General features: G+C 41.6%; 1 protein-coding gene across 1 annotated transcript in view; it reads right to left on the bottom strand.

Annotated features, from left to right (window-relative positions):
* The window catches only part of LOC139757913 (uncharacterized), a 166180-nt gene that overhangs the window by 11490 nt on the left and 136120 nt on the right, over positions 1 to 18570 (bottom strand). Inside the window, exons 7-8 of the mRNA XM_071678859.1 lie at positions 16486 to 16694; positions 6118 to 6217 (exon numbers count right to left, since the gene is read on the bottom strand). Coding sequence (XP_071534960.1) covers positions 6118 to 6217; positions 16486 to 16694 — 309 coding nt within the window. The remainder of the gene's footprint in view (positions 1 to 6117; positions 6218 to 16485; positions 16695 to 18570) is intronic.

The following is an 18570-nucleotide window of genomic DNA, read 5'->3' as shown; positions in this document are numbered from 1 at the left end:
GCGCTGTATCGGTTACTGCTGCTGATCATGACGCATTTAAGGGCCACCCGGGATCGAACGAATGGGTTCGAATCCTGGTCTTGACAGTCGGTCCACAGTCAGTATATATATATATATATATATATATATATATATATATATATATATATATATATATATATATATATATATATATATATATATATATTTTTTTTTTTTTTTTTTCTTTCATACTATTCGCCATTTCCCGCATTAGCGAGGTAGCGTTGAGAACAGAGGACTGGGCCCTTGAGGGAATATCCTCACCTGGGCCCCTTCTCTGTTCCCTCTTTTGGAAAATTAAAAAAAAAAGTGAGAGGGGAGGATTTCCAGCCCCCCGCTCCCTCCCCTTTTAGTCGCCTTCTACGACACGCAGGGAATACGTGGGAAGTATTCTTTCTCCCCTATCCCCAGATATATATATATATATACATATATATATATATATATATATATATATATATATATATATATATATATATATATATATATATATATATATATATGTATATATATATATATATATATACATATATATATATATATATATCTTTTTTTCTTTCAAACTATTCGCCATTTCCCGCATTAGCGAGGTAGCGTTAGGAACAGAGGACTGGGCCTTTTTTGGAATATCCTCACCTGGCCCCCTCTGTTCCTTCTTTTGGAAAATTAAAAAAAAAAAAAAAAAAAAAATTTTTATATATATATATATATATATATATATATATATATATATATATATACACACATATATGTATATATATATAAATATATATATATATATATATATATATATATATATATATATATATATATATATATATATATACATATACATATATATATATATATATATGTATATATATATATATATGTTCAGTTTCACTGCACCTCATCCCAAGTACATATTTGTATTCACTGTACACTTAAGATTCAGCTGTAAGTCCACTTCATTACACTCTTAACTTCACTTTCATCAATGTACCCTCATTCGACCTGCACTGCCAGTGACCCGCCTCCATCTACAGCTACCCTGGCTCCCACTCGGGCTCACCTATAACCCTCCAATGTCCATGTACCCACTTTACGCTCTATACCGTGTACAGTGCCTGCCTGGAGACCCACTTCATGTAATCGTCTGATTATATGATTATAATAACAATTTAATCAATGTTGCTGTCATTATTACCACCTTCTTCTGCTGGCATTTTGCCGAGACCTGGATCTTGCTTGGATCATACTGGGGGAGGGAGGGGCTTTATGTTAAATGGCCATCTTCCCTACACCCTCGTGTCAAATAAACTACATATTCCCTTCTACAAACAAATTTTCACTAACTTACATCTTCACTACACCCTTATTATCTGTATGCCCTTCTGTTAACAACAACCTTGTTCATATTGCACTTTTATCTTCACTACACCTTCATTCTCTCTAGACCCTCATCACCGCTACACATCTTCACTAGACCTTATGATCTATATACCCTTATGTTCCCTACAAACTGATTTGTATTGCACTTTAATCTTTACTACACCTTCATCATCACTACACATCTTCACTACACCTTATGATCTGTACACCCTTATGTTCCCTACAAACTGATTTGTATTGCACTTTCATCTTTACTACACCTTCATCACCACTACACATCTTCACTACACCGTATGATCTATATACCCTTATTTTCCCTACAAACTGATTTTTATTGCACTTTCATCCTTACTACACCTTTATCACCACTACACATCTTCACTACACCTTATGATCTGTATACCCTGATGTTCCCTACAAACTGATTTGTATTGCACTTTCATCTTTACTACACCTTCATTACCTTTAGATCATTACCACAACACCTTATCTTTATCCTGCCCTCATCTTCACTACATGTTCAGTTTCACTGCACCTCATCCTAACTACACATTTGTATTTACTGTACACTCGAGATTCAGCTGTAAGTCCACTTCATTACACTCTTAACTTTACTTTCATCAATATACCCTCATCTTTCATTGTATGTATTATCTTAACGCAATCCTCATTTTCACAATAACCTATACTTTCGCAGTATATTAACTTCACTCTTATCTTTACTACGCCCTTATGTTCACGAAACTCCTTCCACTACGTCCTCGTCTTTTCTGCTATGGTCATCGTCATTACATCCTTATCTTCAATCAGAGGCCATCATCACCACACACATTTATAGTATGATTGTATATATACTACTTTCAACTTACCTATTTATGGTATCAAGGATATTACGGGTACCTCAGCAACCAAAACACTACGATGATTATCGGGGCAAAAATGGCAAAATTCAGACGACATCAAGTCTTCATCTCCGAGGAGATGATGGACAATATCTATGTCCGATTCTTCCGGGATGCACCAGAATCCGATCTAAAAGATGTGTACCGATTTTGCTACCGTCTCCAGCGGGCCCGTTGGTATTACATTGAAGAGTGTGCAAAAGCCCAGCTCGACCAGAGCATGGACATCTTCTCATTTGGAGAACAACTTGTAAGTCACCCAGAGATATCTCCACCCCCTGGTGATATCCGTAGCCATATATTATACTACAAGGAGTATAAAACCCACATACCTACATATGGTGCCATAATGATCAGTGATGACCATTCCCAAGTCCTCCTAGTCCAGGAAAAAAAAGTGTAGAAAATGGGGATTTCCAAAAGGCAAAATTGAAGATGGGGAATCCCCTGAGGACTGCGCTGTACGGGAGGTCTTGGAGGAAACTGGTTACGATATTTCCGGTAAACTGGACGTAAATCATTATTTGGAAAGACAAATAGGTCCTCAACCTGTCCGGCTTTACATCATACCAGGAGTCCCTCTTGACACCAAGTTTACCCCAGACAGCAAATGGGAGATAAAAGATCTGAGGTGGTTCCCCCTTGACGAACTCCCAACTCACAAAAATGACTGGCGTTATCAAGGGCAACACGGTTCCACCAACAAGTTCTTTATGGCCCGACATTTCATTAGGGACATCCAAAACTGGGTGCAAAGGCACATCAGCAGTGAGTTTGAGAAACGTTGCCAACCAACCATGTGAGGACCGATAACCCTCGCCCGAGTGCTGTCCCTCTCCCTGATCTTTTCCCCAGCCACGACACGAATGGCCAGTGATGGGATGATTTCAAAAAGGACACCATTTTGCTTTCATTGTAAATAAAAAACAAAACACCTGTCTCTTCTCTAAACTTTCATACTTTTTAATTACCTTCATCGGAACCTTACTTTTTAGGAGAAAGATGTTCACTTTATTATTCTTATTATTCTTATTATTATAATTATCAGTAGTCTTCTTCTTCTTCTTCTTCTTCTTTGACATGATCAAAAAAGTACAGCTCTTCGAGAAACGAGGTAAAGGAATTCAGCATTTCACTGCTACAGAATGTTTTGCATCCTTGGAGATGCAGAAACATCGCAAAAAGAGAGGAATCCTGGGATTTATATGATTAAATCGATTCTTTGTGCTGACTCAGAGGGCTGAACACTGTAAGCACGTCATGTCGTGTGTGTCACCCTTGTGTTCTCTTCATCGTAACTATTAGTTATGAAATAAGGTGCGACCGGACCGTAGACTGAGCAACCTCACTAATTTCATCGCTAAGAAACAAAAATTTCCCCCCAATGATCTTTATCCTTGATATCAATACAGAAAGAGATATATATATATATATATATATATATATATATATATATATATATATATATATATATATATATATATATATATATCATGTATTCATTTATTTCTATTTCATTCATTAAACTTATTCGCTGTTTCCCGCTTATGCGAGTTAGCGTAAACAAACAGATGAAAGAATGGCCCAACCCACCCACATACACATGTATATGCCTAAACGCCCACACACGCACATATACATACCTATACATTTCAACGTATACATACATATACATATATACATATGAACGCACTCATACTTGCTGCCCCCATCCATTCTCGTCGCCACCCCGCCACACATGAAATGGCACCCCCCCCCCCCCCCCCCGCGCGAAGTAGCACCAGGAAATGACAGCAATAGCCACATTCGTTCACACTCAGTCTCTAGCTGTCATGTGTAATACACCGAAATCACAGCTCCCTTTCCATATCCAGGCCCACATAAGACTTTCCATGATTTACCCTAGACGCTTCACATGCCCTGGTTCAATCCATTGACAGCACGTCGACCCCGGTATACCACATCGTTCCAATTCACTCTACTCCTTGCACGCCTTTCACTTTCCTGTATGTTCAGGCCCCGATTGCTCAAAATCTTTTTCACTCCATCCTTCCATCCTCCAATTTGATCTCTCACTTCCCCAGTTCCCTCCACCTATGACACATATATCCTCTTTGTCAATCTTTCCTCACGCATTCTCTCCATGTGACCAACCCATTTCAATACACCCTCTTCTGCTCTCTCAACCACACTCTTTTTATTACCACACATCTCTCTTACCTTTTCATTACTTACTCGATCAAATCACCTTACACCAAATTATGTCCTCAAACATTTCATAACCAACAAATCCATCCTTTTCCGCACAACCCTATCTATAACCCACGCCTCGCAACCATATAACATTGTTGGAACCACTATTCCTTCAAACATACCCATTTTTGCTCTCCGAGATAACATTCTCGCCTTCCACACATTCTTCAACGCTCCCAGCACCTTCGCCCCTCCCTAACCCTGTGACTCACTTCTACTTCCATGGTTCCATCCGCTGCTAAATCCACTCCCAGATATCTAAAACACTTCACTTCCTCCAGTTTTTCTCCATTCAAACTTACCTCCCAATTAACTTGTCCCTCAACCACACTGAACCTAATAACCTTGCTCTTACTCACATTTACTCTTAGCTTTCTTCTTTCACACACTTCACCAAACTCAGTCACCAGCTTCTGCAGTTTCTAACCCGAATCAGCCACCAGCGCTGTATCATCAGCGAACAACTGACTCATTTCCAAGCCCTCTCATCCACAACAGACTGCATACTGTCCTCTCTCTCCAAAACTCTCGCATTTACCTCCCTAACAACCCCATCCATAAACAAATTAAACAACCATGGAGACATCACGCACCCCTGCCGCAAACCTACATTCACTGAGAACCAATCACTTTCCTTTCTTCCTACTCGTACACATGCCTTACATCCTTGATGAATACTTTTCACTGCTTCTAGGAACTTACCTCCCACATCATATACTCTTAATACCTTCCAAAAAGCATCTCTATCAACTCTATCATATGCCTTCTCCAGATCCATAAATGCTACATACAAATCCATGTTTTTCTAAGTATTTCTCACATACATTCTTCAAAGCAAACACCTGATCCACACATCCTCTACCACTTCTGAAACCACATTGCGCTTCCCAATCTGATGCTCTGTACATGCCTTTACCCTCTCAGTCAATACCCTCCCATATAATTTCCCAGGAATACTCAACAAACGTATACCTCTGTAATTTGAACACTCACTCTTATCCCCTTTGCCTTTGTACATTGGCACTATGCAAGCATTCTGCCAATCCTCAGGTACTTCACCATGAGTCATACATACACTGATTATCCTTACCAACCAGTCAACAACTCAGTCACCACCTTTTTTAATAAATTCCAAAGCAATACCATATATATATATATATATATATATATATATATATATATATATATAGATAGATAGATAGATAGATAGATATATAGATAGATAGATAGATAGATAGACAGATAGATAGATAGATAGATAATTCGAATTTCATTTTTATTCACCAAGTAAGAGTCACTCAACATGGCTTCACTTCTAAAACTCTTGCGTTGTACTATGGAGTTCCGACAGACCAGTTCTTTCTTCATCGTATGCCAAAATAGAGGTCTCTACACAACGGGATTTCCAGGTTAACATCATCGTAAGGAACACCTTGCTATAAGGGCCAATTCATCACTAAACCACTGAAAGTACAAGGGACCAAGTAAAGCCTGTATATACCACGGGATATCGTTCCTTTAGCTTAATATAGCAGGGCAGATGAGAGGGTATAGCTTATGGTAGACTGACCTATGGGTATGGCAGAGTAGTCACCATACGTTGCCCACATGCAGACGGTAGCGTAGGGCAACCAACCCAGAATGTATCCTCCGGCCACAACCATCGACATCTGGGGAGAAATTGGACATCGGTCAGTAAACTGTGGTACAAATAAGGACCCGTCAAAGCGTCAGATATGATAAAGGATTAATGAATCAACTCGAGGCTTACGTATATTATGAATTATACGAGCCAGTCTAACAAGGAATAAGCCACCAACTTTTCAGTGAACATACCAACCCAAGATATGATTAGTTCTGGTAGTATCAGAAGAAACCGTCAGGTGCTTCTTCACTGGAAGAGCATTTCAGTGTTCTAAAAACCAGTGCTGGCAATGTTGCTTTCCACTACAATAACACCATCAGTAAGGCCTCGGTAAATAGCTGGTCAGATCATGCAACAACTGGGAATGTTTACGCCGCCAAATGCAAGGCATGTAAATCTATCTCTATTGGCCAGACAGGTAAAACTGTAACGGAGAGGTGTTATTGGCACCGTCATTCAGCGCGTAGGGATGACCACAAAGATGCGATCGCTAAACATCGTCATGAAAATGATCACTCCCATAGATCTTGAAAATCCCGATATTTTATACCCTTCTGCTGATTATGCCACACGCAACGTCATTGAATCTTGATTGCTAATACTAAGCACTTTAATCTGTTCCCTGGCCATTATAAAACCCATCCTAGCATCAACGAAATCATTATGAGAGAATTGACAAAACACGAAAACATAAAAAAAAGTTGTTCAAGAGACACACCCAGGTCAACCCCCGCCACGTGACCCCCCTTAATCACTCTCCCTTACAACGGTTACTGCCAGACAAAGCGGACAGTATTTGGTCTATAAGGATTTGGTGTTGGACGACAGGAATCTAATGTGATGTTGAGATCAAATAACTTTAAGTTTTGGCACCTGATGAGGTGGATTGTCACCACGAAACATATCGTGCCACATGTTTACAAAAATTACTCCTGAAATAAAATTGTATGAACTACTGAAGTGCGATTTCACCTTCATAACTATCATGAACCAGTGTGATCATATATATATATATATATATATATATATATATATATATATATATATATATATATATATGTTATCCCTGGGGATAGGGGATTAAGAATACTTCCCACGTATTCCCTGCGTGTCGTAGAAGGCGACTAAAAGGGGAGGGAGCGGGGGGGCTGGAAATCCTCCCCTCTCGTTTTTTTTTTTTTTAATTTTCCAATAGAAGGAACAGAGGGGGCCAGGTGAGGATATTCCAAAAAAGGCCCAGTCCTCTGTTCCTAACGCTACCTCGCTAACGCGGGAAATGGCGAATAGTTTAAAAGAAAGAAAGAGATATATATATATATATATATATATATATTTGTTTATGGATGGGGTTGTTAGGGAGGTAAATGCAAGAGTCTTGGAAAGAGGGGCAAGTATGAAGTCTGTTGGGGATGAGAGTGCTTGGGAAGTGAGTCAGTTGTTGTTCGCTGATGATACAGCGCTGGTGGCGGATTCATGTGAGAAACTGCAGAAGCTGGTGACGGAGTTTGGTAAAGTGTGTGGAAGAAGAAAGTTAAGAGTAAATGTGAATAAGAGCAAGGTTATTAGGTACAGTAGGGTTGAGGGTCAAGTCAATTGGGAGGTGAGTTTGAATGGAGAAAAACTGGAGGAAGTGAAGTGTTTTAGATATCTGGGAGTGGATCTGTCAGCGGATGGAACCATGGAAGCGGAAGTGGATCATAGGGTGGGGGAGGGGGCGAAAATTTTGGGAGCCTTGAAAAATGTGTGGAAGTCGAGAACATTATCTCGGAAAGCAAAAATGGGTATGTTTGAAGGAATAGTAGTTCCAACAATGTTGTATGGTTGCGAGGCGTGGGCTATGGATAGAGTTGTGCGCAGGAGGATGGATGTGCTGGAAATGAGATGTTTGAGGACAATGTGTGGTGTGAGGTGGTTTGATCGAGTAAGTAACGTAAGGGTAAGAGAGATGTGTGGAAATAAAAAGAGCGTGGTTGAGAGAGCAGAAGAGGGTGTTTTGAAATGGTTTGGGCACATGGAGAGAATGAGTGAGGAAAGATTGACCAAGAGGATATATGTGTCGGAGGTGGAGGGAACGAGGAGAAGAGGGAGACCAAATTGGAGGTGGAAAGATGGAGTGAAAAGGATTTTGTGTGATCGGGGCCTGAACATGCAGGAGGGTGAAAGGAGGGCAAGGAATAGAGTGAATTGGAGCGATGTGGTATACAGGGGTTGACGTGCTGTCAGTGGATTGAATCAAGGCATGTGAAGCGTCCGGGGTAAACCAAGGAAAGCTGTGTAGGTATGTATATTTGCGTGTGTGGACGTGTGTATGTACATGTGTATGGGGGGGTTGGGCCATTTCTTTCGTCTGTTTCCTTGCGCTACCTCGCAAACGCGGGAGACAGCGACAAAGTATAGAAAAAAAAAATAATAAAAAAAAAAATATATATATATATATATATATATATATATATATATATATATATATATATATATATATATATATATATATATATATATATATATATATACCCCTTTTAGAAATTCAAATGCAAGGAGAGGGGGTTTCCAGCCCGCCGCTCCCGCCCCCTTCAGTCGCCTTCTACGACACAAGGGGGGAATACGTGGGAAGTATTCTTTCTCCCCTGTCCCCATGGAAAGTTCTGTGGGGCCTGGATGTGGAAAGGGAGCTGTGGTTTCGGTGCATTACACATGACAGCTAGAGACTGAGTGTGAACGAATGTGGCCTTTGTTGTCTTTCCCTAGCGCTACCTCGCGCACATGCGGGGGAGGGGGTTGTTATTTCATGTGTGGCGGGGTGGCGACAGGACTGGATGAAGACAGCAAGTATGAATATGTACATGTGTATATATGTATATATCTTTGTATGTATATGTATGTATAAGTTGAAATGTATATGTATGTGCATGTGCGTGTGTGCGCGTTTATGTATACACATGTGTATTTGGGTGGGTTGGCCATTCTTTCGTCTGTTTCCTTGCGCTACCTCGCAAACGCGGGAGACAGCGACTAAGTATAATAGATAAGATGATATATATATATATATATATATATATATATATATATATATAGAGAGAGAGAGAGAGAGAGAGAGAGAGAGAGAGAGAGAGAGAGAGAGAGAGAGAGAGAGAGCGTGAATGGAATGGCCTTGATTAAGGCCTCAGTTGCCCGCGTCGTCTCAGATAAAACTTTAAAATAAAATTCTCAGCTGCAGCAGATGTAGGTACTGGTGACCTGACAATGACACGCGTCATGAAATAAACATAGTTTCTCCATCTGACCCGGAGATAAAAGCTTGTCATGACTTTTGCGTGACGATGGTATATATATATACGACAGGTCAATACATCAATCTATGTGGAGTGTAAGTCTGCACCATTTTTAATGGATAAATCGGTGACCCAAGTTTTATTACGTGTGGAATACGTTCTGAAATAATGTTCAACAAAACTTCATTGTCTTTGTTGCTGTTTACCTTAGATCATATCAGTATCGTTTTCAAATCATTTGATCGTACACATTAAAACTCACACGTGTGTGATTATTTTGACTGATGGATTGGTGATGTTTAGTACCTAAAGGTCATAGCAGGTCAAAGGTCGGACGTGCAGAAGCGTCATGGAGGGTAAGTGAAGTTTGCCTAACACAACTTGTTCCTTATACCGTAACCTGACCACAAGGGAGGTGAGGGGCGGGAAAGGCTCTCCTCTCAGTGTAACCCGAACTGTATTTGGTGGTTCAGATGTGAGGGATTAGCTAGGTATTTCTTCCTCTGTTGTTCTGGAGATAGAGGGGTCTCGTCTGTCTCGCGGCAGACCTACACACACCCTAGTCTGATGCTTGTATATGAATGTATAATATAACATACAAACCTCCAACAGCTAGGATCGAACCCAGGACCACTGTGCAACAGGCGGGAGCGCTACCGCTAGCCTGTGATCGCCCCTAAAAGGCATATGACTATTCGAATACTATGTGCTCGAATACTCTTCGTCTCACGTTGGTGAGCAACGGGGTCTACACCGGTCATTTCCCATCAGGGTATTCGAGTACATAGTATTCGAATAGTCATTTCCCTATTAGGGGCGGTCATAGCCAAGCGATAGCGCTCCCGCCTGTTGCACAGGGGTCCCGAGTTCGATCCTGGCTGTTGGAGGTTTGTATGCTCTATGAAGGTGCGCATTCATATGCACTTTGTTCGTGTATATATATATATATATCTTTCTTTTCTTTCTTTCATACTATTCTCCATTTCCCGCGTTAGCGAGGTAGCGTTAAGAACAGAGGACTGGACCTTTGAGGGAATATCCTCACCTGGCCCCCTTCTATGTTCCTTCTTTTGAAAAATTGAAAAAAAAAAAAAGAGAGGGGAGGATTATAGAGGTATACATATGCTACAGAGGATGGTCTCTCTCTCTCTCTCTCTCTCTCTCTCTCTCTCTCTCTCTCTCTCTCTCTCTCTCTCTCTCTCTCTCTCTCTCTCTCTCTCTCTCTCTCTCTTTCTCTCTCTCAGGTGATCTACACGAAAGCTCACCCTGCAGGTCTTGAGAGCGTCCGACCTTGGCATACATGTTAGATATACTGTTTACCAGACCATTACACTCAAGGTAGAAATAAGGTAGATAAGATATTTCAGTGACACCTACATCTGCCATTTTGGGGGTTAAGTTCCTACCATGACCGACCCCAAACTGCTCAGTACAGAGTGGCGACAAACGATGAAGTATTGACGCACTGGCCACAACATGTTGACGCAATGTTTGACTATTGACTTTCCTTCGAGACGTGGGGCCCGGATCGGATGCTTCGGCTACTCTCCAACCTTTTATCATGAAGATGTGTGTTATCTTTGGGCAAGCTGGAGCAGCTGAGACGGTGAGGTAACTGGCTAGCGCCTAGTCTTTAGGTCAAAGTCAAATACGCCAAGCAACTCACAAGACCTTTTTAAAGTCCGGAAATTTCAATGTTATGATGTTACTGCGACTTTCCCAGTATGTATGACATCATGCATGACAGGTGTGTAGTCCGGCATGACGTCATGGACAGGTGTGAAGACGTCACTACTTTACAGTAACTTCAAGACTGAGGACGTCATTGTGCATGACAGGTGTGTTTTCCGGCATGACGTCATGAACAGGTGTGAAGACGTCACTACTTTACAGTGGCCTCAGGACTGAGGACGTCATTGCCGCTCGGTTTATTACGAAGCTGGTGGAAGGCGAGCAACGTTACGATATCCTCTTAGTTACGTTAACCTTCGTTGATTCTCGACTTCCCGAAGTGACCCAGATTGGTCCAGCTCGCGTACCGGACGCTACGTGTTGTGTCAACACACACACGTTCGGACATCTAGAGAAATATTGCCATCGTTTTCTCTGGACTTGGGAAGCAAGGGCGCGAGGAACACGTCGCTGACATCTGTCCATCTGTGACGCTAACTACCAATGCTCGAAATAGGAGTGTCCCAATTCAAGTTTGGAAGCAGAGTCTGTGGGGGTAAGGTAATGAATGGCATACATCGAGGCGAGGAAGAGAGAGTTAAGGTGAGACATATGAACCTCCCAAACCCAATAAATCCTACAGTATGTACCGTTGATGCTCAGACGTCATGTCCTGTCAGAATACGACCTGCAGAGGATCATCGCCTGAGCTCAGACAGGTTACGAGCCTCCCAGAGACACCCACGCTGACGCCACACACCTGGAGTCTGTTGCTAAGCCATCACCCACGCGTAGAAGATGAGGGAAGATAAGATAAATCTTATCAAACTCACAAAGAGAAACTGTGTTACACGTCCTTGTGCCTGTGGTGCTGACGAGGTGGAACTATCCTACGAGGTGTTCTCTGTAGAGTCACGTGACCAGGGGAAGATCCAATTCCCCTGGGGACTCGCACAAGTCTTGGAAAAAAAGGACTCAAATAGCTGTCCCGTTCAACAGCTCGTAAACCAACTCCTTCATTGTCATTGATAGGAATTGTAGAAGTCTAAGACATAAGTAAGGGTTAAGCAAGTTCATCGATGTTGCTTACGTTGGTATAGACCATCCGCATTTCTTCTGCAGGAGACCAGTCTATAAGGCATAGTCAAAGCCTGTGCCGTCCTAGATAGCTGCCATCCTCATAGAAGAGAGGAAGGGCAGGAGAGATAACTATTTTTGTGGATCAAAGCTTATCCCTTACAGCAATTACTTTGAATTCTGCTCTCAAAGCCGTCGTATATTGAATGAATTCAATAACATATACCCAGCCATCACTCAGTTTACTGTCCTGCCTCCATAGCGCTTGATGCTACGAGTTAAAATTGCTTCATCACCAAATGCCTCGTAAAGTGTTAATTTGGAGGGAGTTCAACACTCATAATCATGAGTGGTGAAACATCCAGGCAAACCCTCGATTAGAACAGATAGTAAATTCTATCGTCAAGCCAAATAAATCTCTTTTGCATGATGGTAGAAATCATGTTGACGATCGGATTGAACACAGCCAAGGATATATCTCTGTTACTCCCACATATGTAATATCACTTCGGGAAAGCTAGACGATTCCTTGGGAAGTGACTATTTCTTAGTCTTTCTAACTCATGCTACATCTGCACCGAAACATCACCACCAGAATTTCATTATACGAAAGTAGATTGTGTGTCTTGTGCTAAAATGTCGTTGTAGTCATGTAAGAAAATGACATCAGCACAAAGATACATAATGTTATAACATTAATCATGATGGCTGCAGAAATCTCTATACATAAGACCTCCACAATTCCCAAAATATATAGGGTTCCTTTGTGGACACTAGGTTGCCATAATGCACTGCACGAACACAAAAGCAGTTGCGGAAGTTTCGATCGACAAAGAGCTTGTAAATAGAAAGGTCTTAAACAATAATAATAATAATGATAATAATAATACGAACAAAACAAAACAAAAATATCTGGAGTAACTATGTATCAAAAATAAACAAATAAGGCAACGCCTATCAGTCAGGACTGGTCTACAATAAACAAATTCTCGAGCAAATATACGAGACAAAAACCACTCCATCAGTCAGCAGTAAACAAACCATCGACAACACAGCGGACATGGCCAGCGCAGTCATCAGAAAATCCTCAGAAGTTTGTAGCCAGCCAAGACGAGATAAATGCAACTGGTTCTGCCACAACAGATGAAAATCAAGATTCACGACGAATGAATTACATCTTGCCCCAAAATCTTGTACGGGGTCTAAGCCAAAACCCAGAGGGATAACTTACAAGATGATTCAGGATCTTGATCGGGTCAAACTGACTATGTTGTTTCCAGTGTACAAGATGGATCGGACGTTTCTTACTTTCCCAAACTCATGGCACTTTTTTCACGTCATCCCGATCCTAAATGGTTCTGGATGTGTTACGAATATCAATTCGTTTTTACCTATCTCGGGTGACCTGCTTTATTTTCAGTGTTATAGAGAGAATGATCAACGAGACTTTTTCTTTGTGTTTTAGAATACGAATTATGATCAACAGATGAAACTTTTCAATAGGAGTTTCGATACGTATAGAAAAATCCTGCAACATCACACGACGAAGCGAAATATCAATGGTTTAAAAGGCTGTTCGTGCGCTGTCATTAAGAATTTTCTGAAAGATAAAACATATGTTGTCAACATTGCGTCACCTAACGTAAAATCTCGGATACTTTCGACCAAGACAATGGGGTTCCGCAAGGCAGTGTTGTGAACTCGATATCATATATTACTATGATTAATGATAGTCGGTCTCCAGCTTCCATTCATCGATATATTAAATGCTCACTGTGTGATGGTGCTGGTGGTGGATGATATGGCCCGATGCACAATTATCGGGCGAGAGAATTCAAGCTGAGCATGACCCGGCCAACAGTGAGGATTTTTAGGTGTTTACCAGCTAGAGGTATAGCAGTTGTTTACCAGCTAGAGGTATAGCAGTTGTTTACCAGCTAGAGGTATAGCAGTTGTTTACCAGCTAGAGGTATAGCAGTTGTTTACCAGCTAGAGGTATAGCAGTTGTTTACCAGCTAGAGGTATAGCAGTTGTTTACCAGCTAGAGGTATAGCAGTTGTTTACCAGCTAGAGGTATAGCAGTTGTTTACCAGCTAGAGATATAGCAGTTGTTTACCAGCTAGAGGTATAGGAGTTGTTTACCAGCTAGAGGTATAGCAGTTGTTAACCAGCTAGAGGTATAGCAGTTGTTTACCAGCTAGAGGTATAGCAGTTGTTTACCAGCTAGAGGTATAGCAGTTGTTTACCAGCTAGAGGTATAGCAGTTGTTTACCAGCTAGAGGTATAGCAGTTGTTTACCAGCTAGAGATATAGCAGTTGTTTACCAGCTAGAGGTATAGGAGTTGTTTACCAGCTAGAGGTATAGCAGTTGTTAACCAGCTAGAAGTATAGCAGTTGTTTTTGCCCAGAAATGAAAATGATTCCGAACTTTTAATTAACGACAGACAGCATCTTAACCTCTCTTCGTGATATTGTAGAACCATTAGTTCTAAAATTTGACTACAGACTAAACTGGAAAATTTGAATTGATCAGCCAAATGTTGATTATAACAAAAGTTCTTGAACCTCCTTCTAGTTCTTACTGGAGGCCAATAGGAAATCCTGTTTCATGGCATAAAAGTCTATGATTAGATTAAAGTTGGCTTATGGCTCACAGGTGTATGCTTCGGCAAGTACACGTACGCTGCGGAGGTTGAATGTGATTCAGATTTCCTTCTTTTATCTACGTTGGAGGCCCCAGTCACAGACATGAGTCCACATCAAGGCCGGACCTTCACTGAAATATAGAGAGGATTATGAAAGGGAAAAAGAGGAGATACGGAAAAGCATTTATGACATTTGGAGGAGGTAAAGTAAACTGCTCTTTGATACTGTGCCAGGTCATGGTTATTGGCAATGATACGATGGGTAGGGAAGACTGCAAACTCTCTTGAAACCGAAGCGAATGGACGCATTTACTCTCCACCCCCGGCTTGAGTTCTGGCGTTGAAATTTGGTATTCTGGCCGCCAGGGGGAAAACATTCCTCCCGCCTTTCACCTCGTTCAACTGGATGAACAACTCTTGAACAGATGCGTCATGACCCTCCTCTCGCCTCGTTCAACTGGATAAACAACTCTTGAACAGATGCGTCATGACCCGCCACTCGCCTCGTTCAACTGGATGAACAACTCTTGAACAGAGGCGTCATGACCCTAGTCTTGAAAATTCTCTTCTTCAGCGAGAACTCTGGTCTCACTGAGAATGGACACTCTGGTTAACAACAAGATGGTCTTTTGGAAGCGCTTAAGAGTACGTGATGACACGACCTAGATTTTCAAATCTCGAAAGCTGATGCGCCGGAAATTGAAGTACTCCAACGCCTTCGAGTTACTCAGTCATTTACTGGTTATATGACCATATCAACACAGAGGAATATCTGGGTACAAGCGTTTGGTCGACCGTGTGCTGATTCTAATAGCCAACCCTACAGGCATTTTTTTTAAGAATAGCTTTTTCAATAAATCTTGACAACTGAGCTATTGAGAGCCATTTGTCTACACGCAATCTTCCGGTGGATGTGGTTTTGAGGCAGTGTGACATTAGCGTACCTTACCTATGCGAGGTGTGGCAACTGGAAACATGTGGTATAGCTTGATAAAGTTTGGAGAAACGAATTTCTGTTTCAACATAGTTTCATTTTTTTCATTTTTATTTTTTTTTTTTTGTCTTTCTCGTGAACTACCAAGTTTTATGTTCCATTGTATGACTCATCCTAAAATTTCAGTGAACAACTGAGGAAAATAATATTTGCAGTCGTGCTTGGTAGCAGTTCGGAACATGTGCCGCTCGTTTATTAGGTATGGCTAGTAAAACGATGCGAGGTTTACCGTAGTGTATGTAAGGACGCTTGTGAACCTGCCTGAGTCACAGCCACGTATAGAGGAACACAATGGATTCACTGTAAGCAAGTTAACACTTCCTCGTCAAGGTATTCTGTTGACATCACCATCGAAGAAGCAAAGTGGTCGACGTGTATGATCCCAAGATGACATTGTAGGTTGAGAAAGAATCACTCAGCATACTACATACAGCAGGTACGTGACGAGACATACTGGAGGCACGTGTTACCAGGCTGCACCAAACATGCCAGATATAGACAGCCAAATATGTGATTTGCCACAGAGACGTGTGGTCTAACCCAGCGGTGTGCTACGAGTACTTACCCTAACGAGTTTGATATGTGGTTGCCACAGAGACGTGTGGTCTAAGCCCACCGATGTGCTAAGAGTACTTACCCTAACGAGTTTGTTGTGTAGCCTGAGGGAGCGCTGCGTCCGTCGGATGGAGCCGAGGTGAGGCACGAGGCCCCCACACCTCCTCCCCTTCCACTCGCTTCTCTCCGCCGTCGAGGCGGCCGACGCTCGGTCGCCGGCGATGCGACTCATCTCCCGCTGGTACTCGCGAGCCTTCGCCACGATCAGCGAGTAGCAGGTCACCACCACACCTGCAAGACAGCCAGTCATCATCCAGTTTATATATATATATTTTTTTTTCTTTCTTTCAAACTATTCGACATATATATTTATTACACTGTCGCTTTCTAACGCGTTAGCGAGGTAGCGCAAGGAAACAGACGAAAGAATGGCCCAACCCACCCACATACACATGTATATACATATACGTCCACACACGCACATATACATACCTATACATTTCAACGTGTATACATGCATATACATACACAGAACATATACATATATGCAAATGTACAAATCCACACTTACTGCCTTCATCCATTTCCGTCGCCATCCCGCCACGCATGAAAGGGCATCCCCCCCCCCCCCCCATCCTTTTTCACTCCATCCTTCCACCTCCAATTTGGTCTCCCACCTCTCCTCCTTCCCTCTACCTCTGACACATATATCCTCTTTGTCAATCTTTCCTCACTCATTCTTTCCATGAGAACCAAACCATTTCAACACACCCTCTTCTGCTCTCTCAACCACAGTTATTGACGTTAGGTACTGATGTGGGTATGATGCTACCCAGGGTTTCTTTTTTCCAGAAGCTCCTGCATCTCAAGCATGCGCTACTTCCAGTATCGGGGTTATTATACTCCCAAATGAGCTTGCTTCATCGTCGGATAAAGAGAGTTGTGTATAAGCCTGAGTCAGTGGTTATGAAAATGAGAGTTAATGGCTTTAATAAACAATTATGGTGAATGACGAAAAAAAAAAAAAAGATGCTAAACATGATAGATTTCATCAAGCACCGAGCCCTCTGGCCTCTGTCGAGGGTTCACTTGGAGATCAGTGCGCGGCAAAAGGTAAATTTTCCAAAGATCTTTTCAAGGCTTCTCAGAAGGATGCAGGCCATTTCATGAATCTCTGTGATGACGCTGACTACCATGTATTGTGTACTAGTGTGTGCAGATATGTAGTGTGTAGTGTCTTTGAAAAGATGAAGTTATATGGCTTTAAAATTTATCTTTAGTTAAAAAAATAGAAAGAGAACATTCATAGAAAGAAATCATTCACCCCTCTCACTGACGGGTGCTGAAGATTCACCTGGAGAAAAATGGGAAATTTCCAGAGATCTTAAAAGTCTTTCAAGGGGCGACAACCATTCGATCAAGTATGTTGATATCCCTGACGAAATTCCTTTCTGCATAGTGGCCGAGCAGAAGCAGGATATAACCCACTGTCCTTGATACACGTCTCTGCAGAATGGTCATCATTTGGGTCATTATATTTTGGATTAAGTCCTCCAGGTAGTGAAGGCTCTTCATAATTCTTCTCAGCACATATATATATATATATATATATATATATATATATATATATATATATATATATATATATATATATATATATATATATATATATACGCCTTCTTGCCGTGTCTCATTACCAAGTATATGACGAAGAAGTAGCCAAACACAAGAAATTGGCACAACGGAGGTATCACCTTCGTGAGAACTCTGTATACTATTGTAAATGCCAGTTGGACAACGTCGCCTACCAGTTCTTTTACTGCAAATCCCTGCGTAAACACACCACTGGGTTTTTCTTTCTCCACATTTAACACATGGAGGGGCTAGTGGATGGCTCCAAGAACCACGAGACATGCACGCAGCAGATCCATCGCACCCTCGACCAGTATAAGCATAAAAAATACCAACACTTATCTAGCACACCCGAGTAGAAGATTTTCTTACCCAGTTTACCCCCAAGCTCGGTAAAGGAGGAGAGTGTTGTCCGAATTCTGGCCACAGCCTGGTAACACCTATGGAGAAAACAGCCGATAGGTATGCACACGCACATGAGAACTATCATCACTATGTGCTGGATGTCAATGGCTCCTTCGGCCTCACGCAGCAG

Source organism: Panulirus ornatus, chromosome 28 (genome assembly GCF_036320965.1).
Source record: "Panulirus ornatus isolate Po-2019 chromosome 28, ASM3632096v1, whole genome shotgun sequence".
Classification (NCBI taxonomy): Eukaryota; Metazoa; Arthropoda; class Malacostraca; order Decapoda; family Palinuridae; genus Panulirus; species Panulirus ornatus.
The sequence above is the reverse complement of the archived record's forward strand: the minus strand, read 5'-3'. Positions and strand labels throughout refer to the sequence as shown.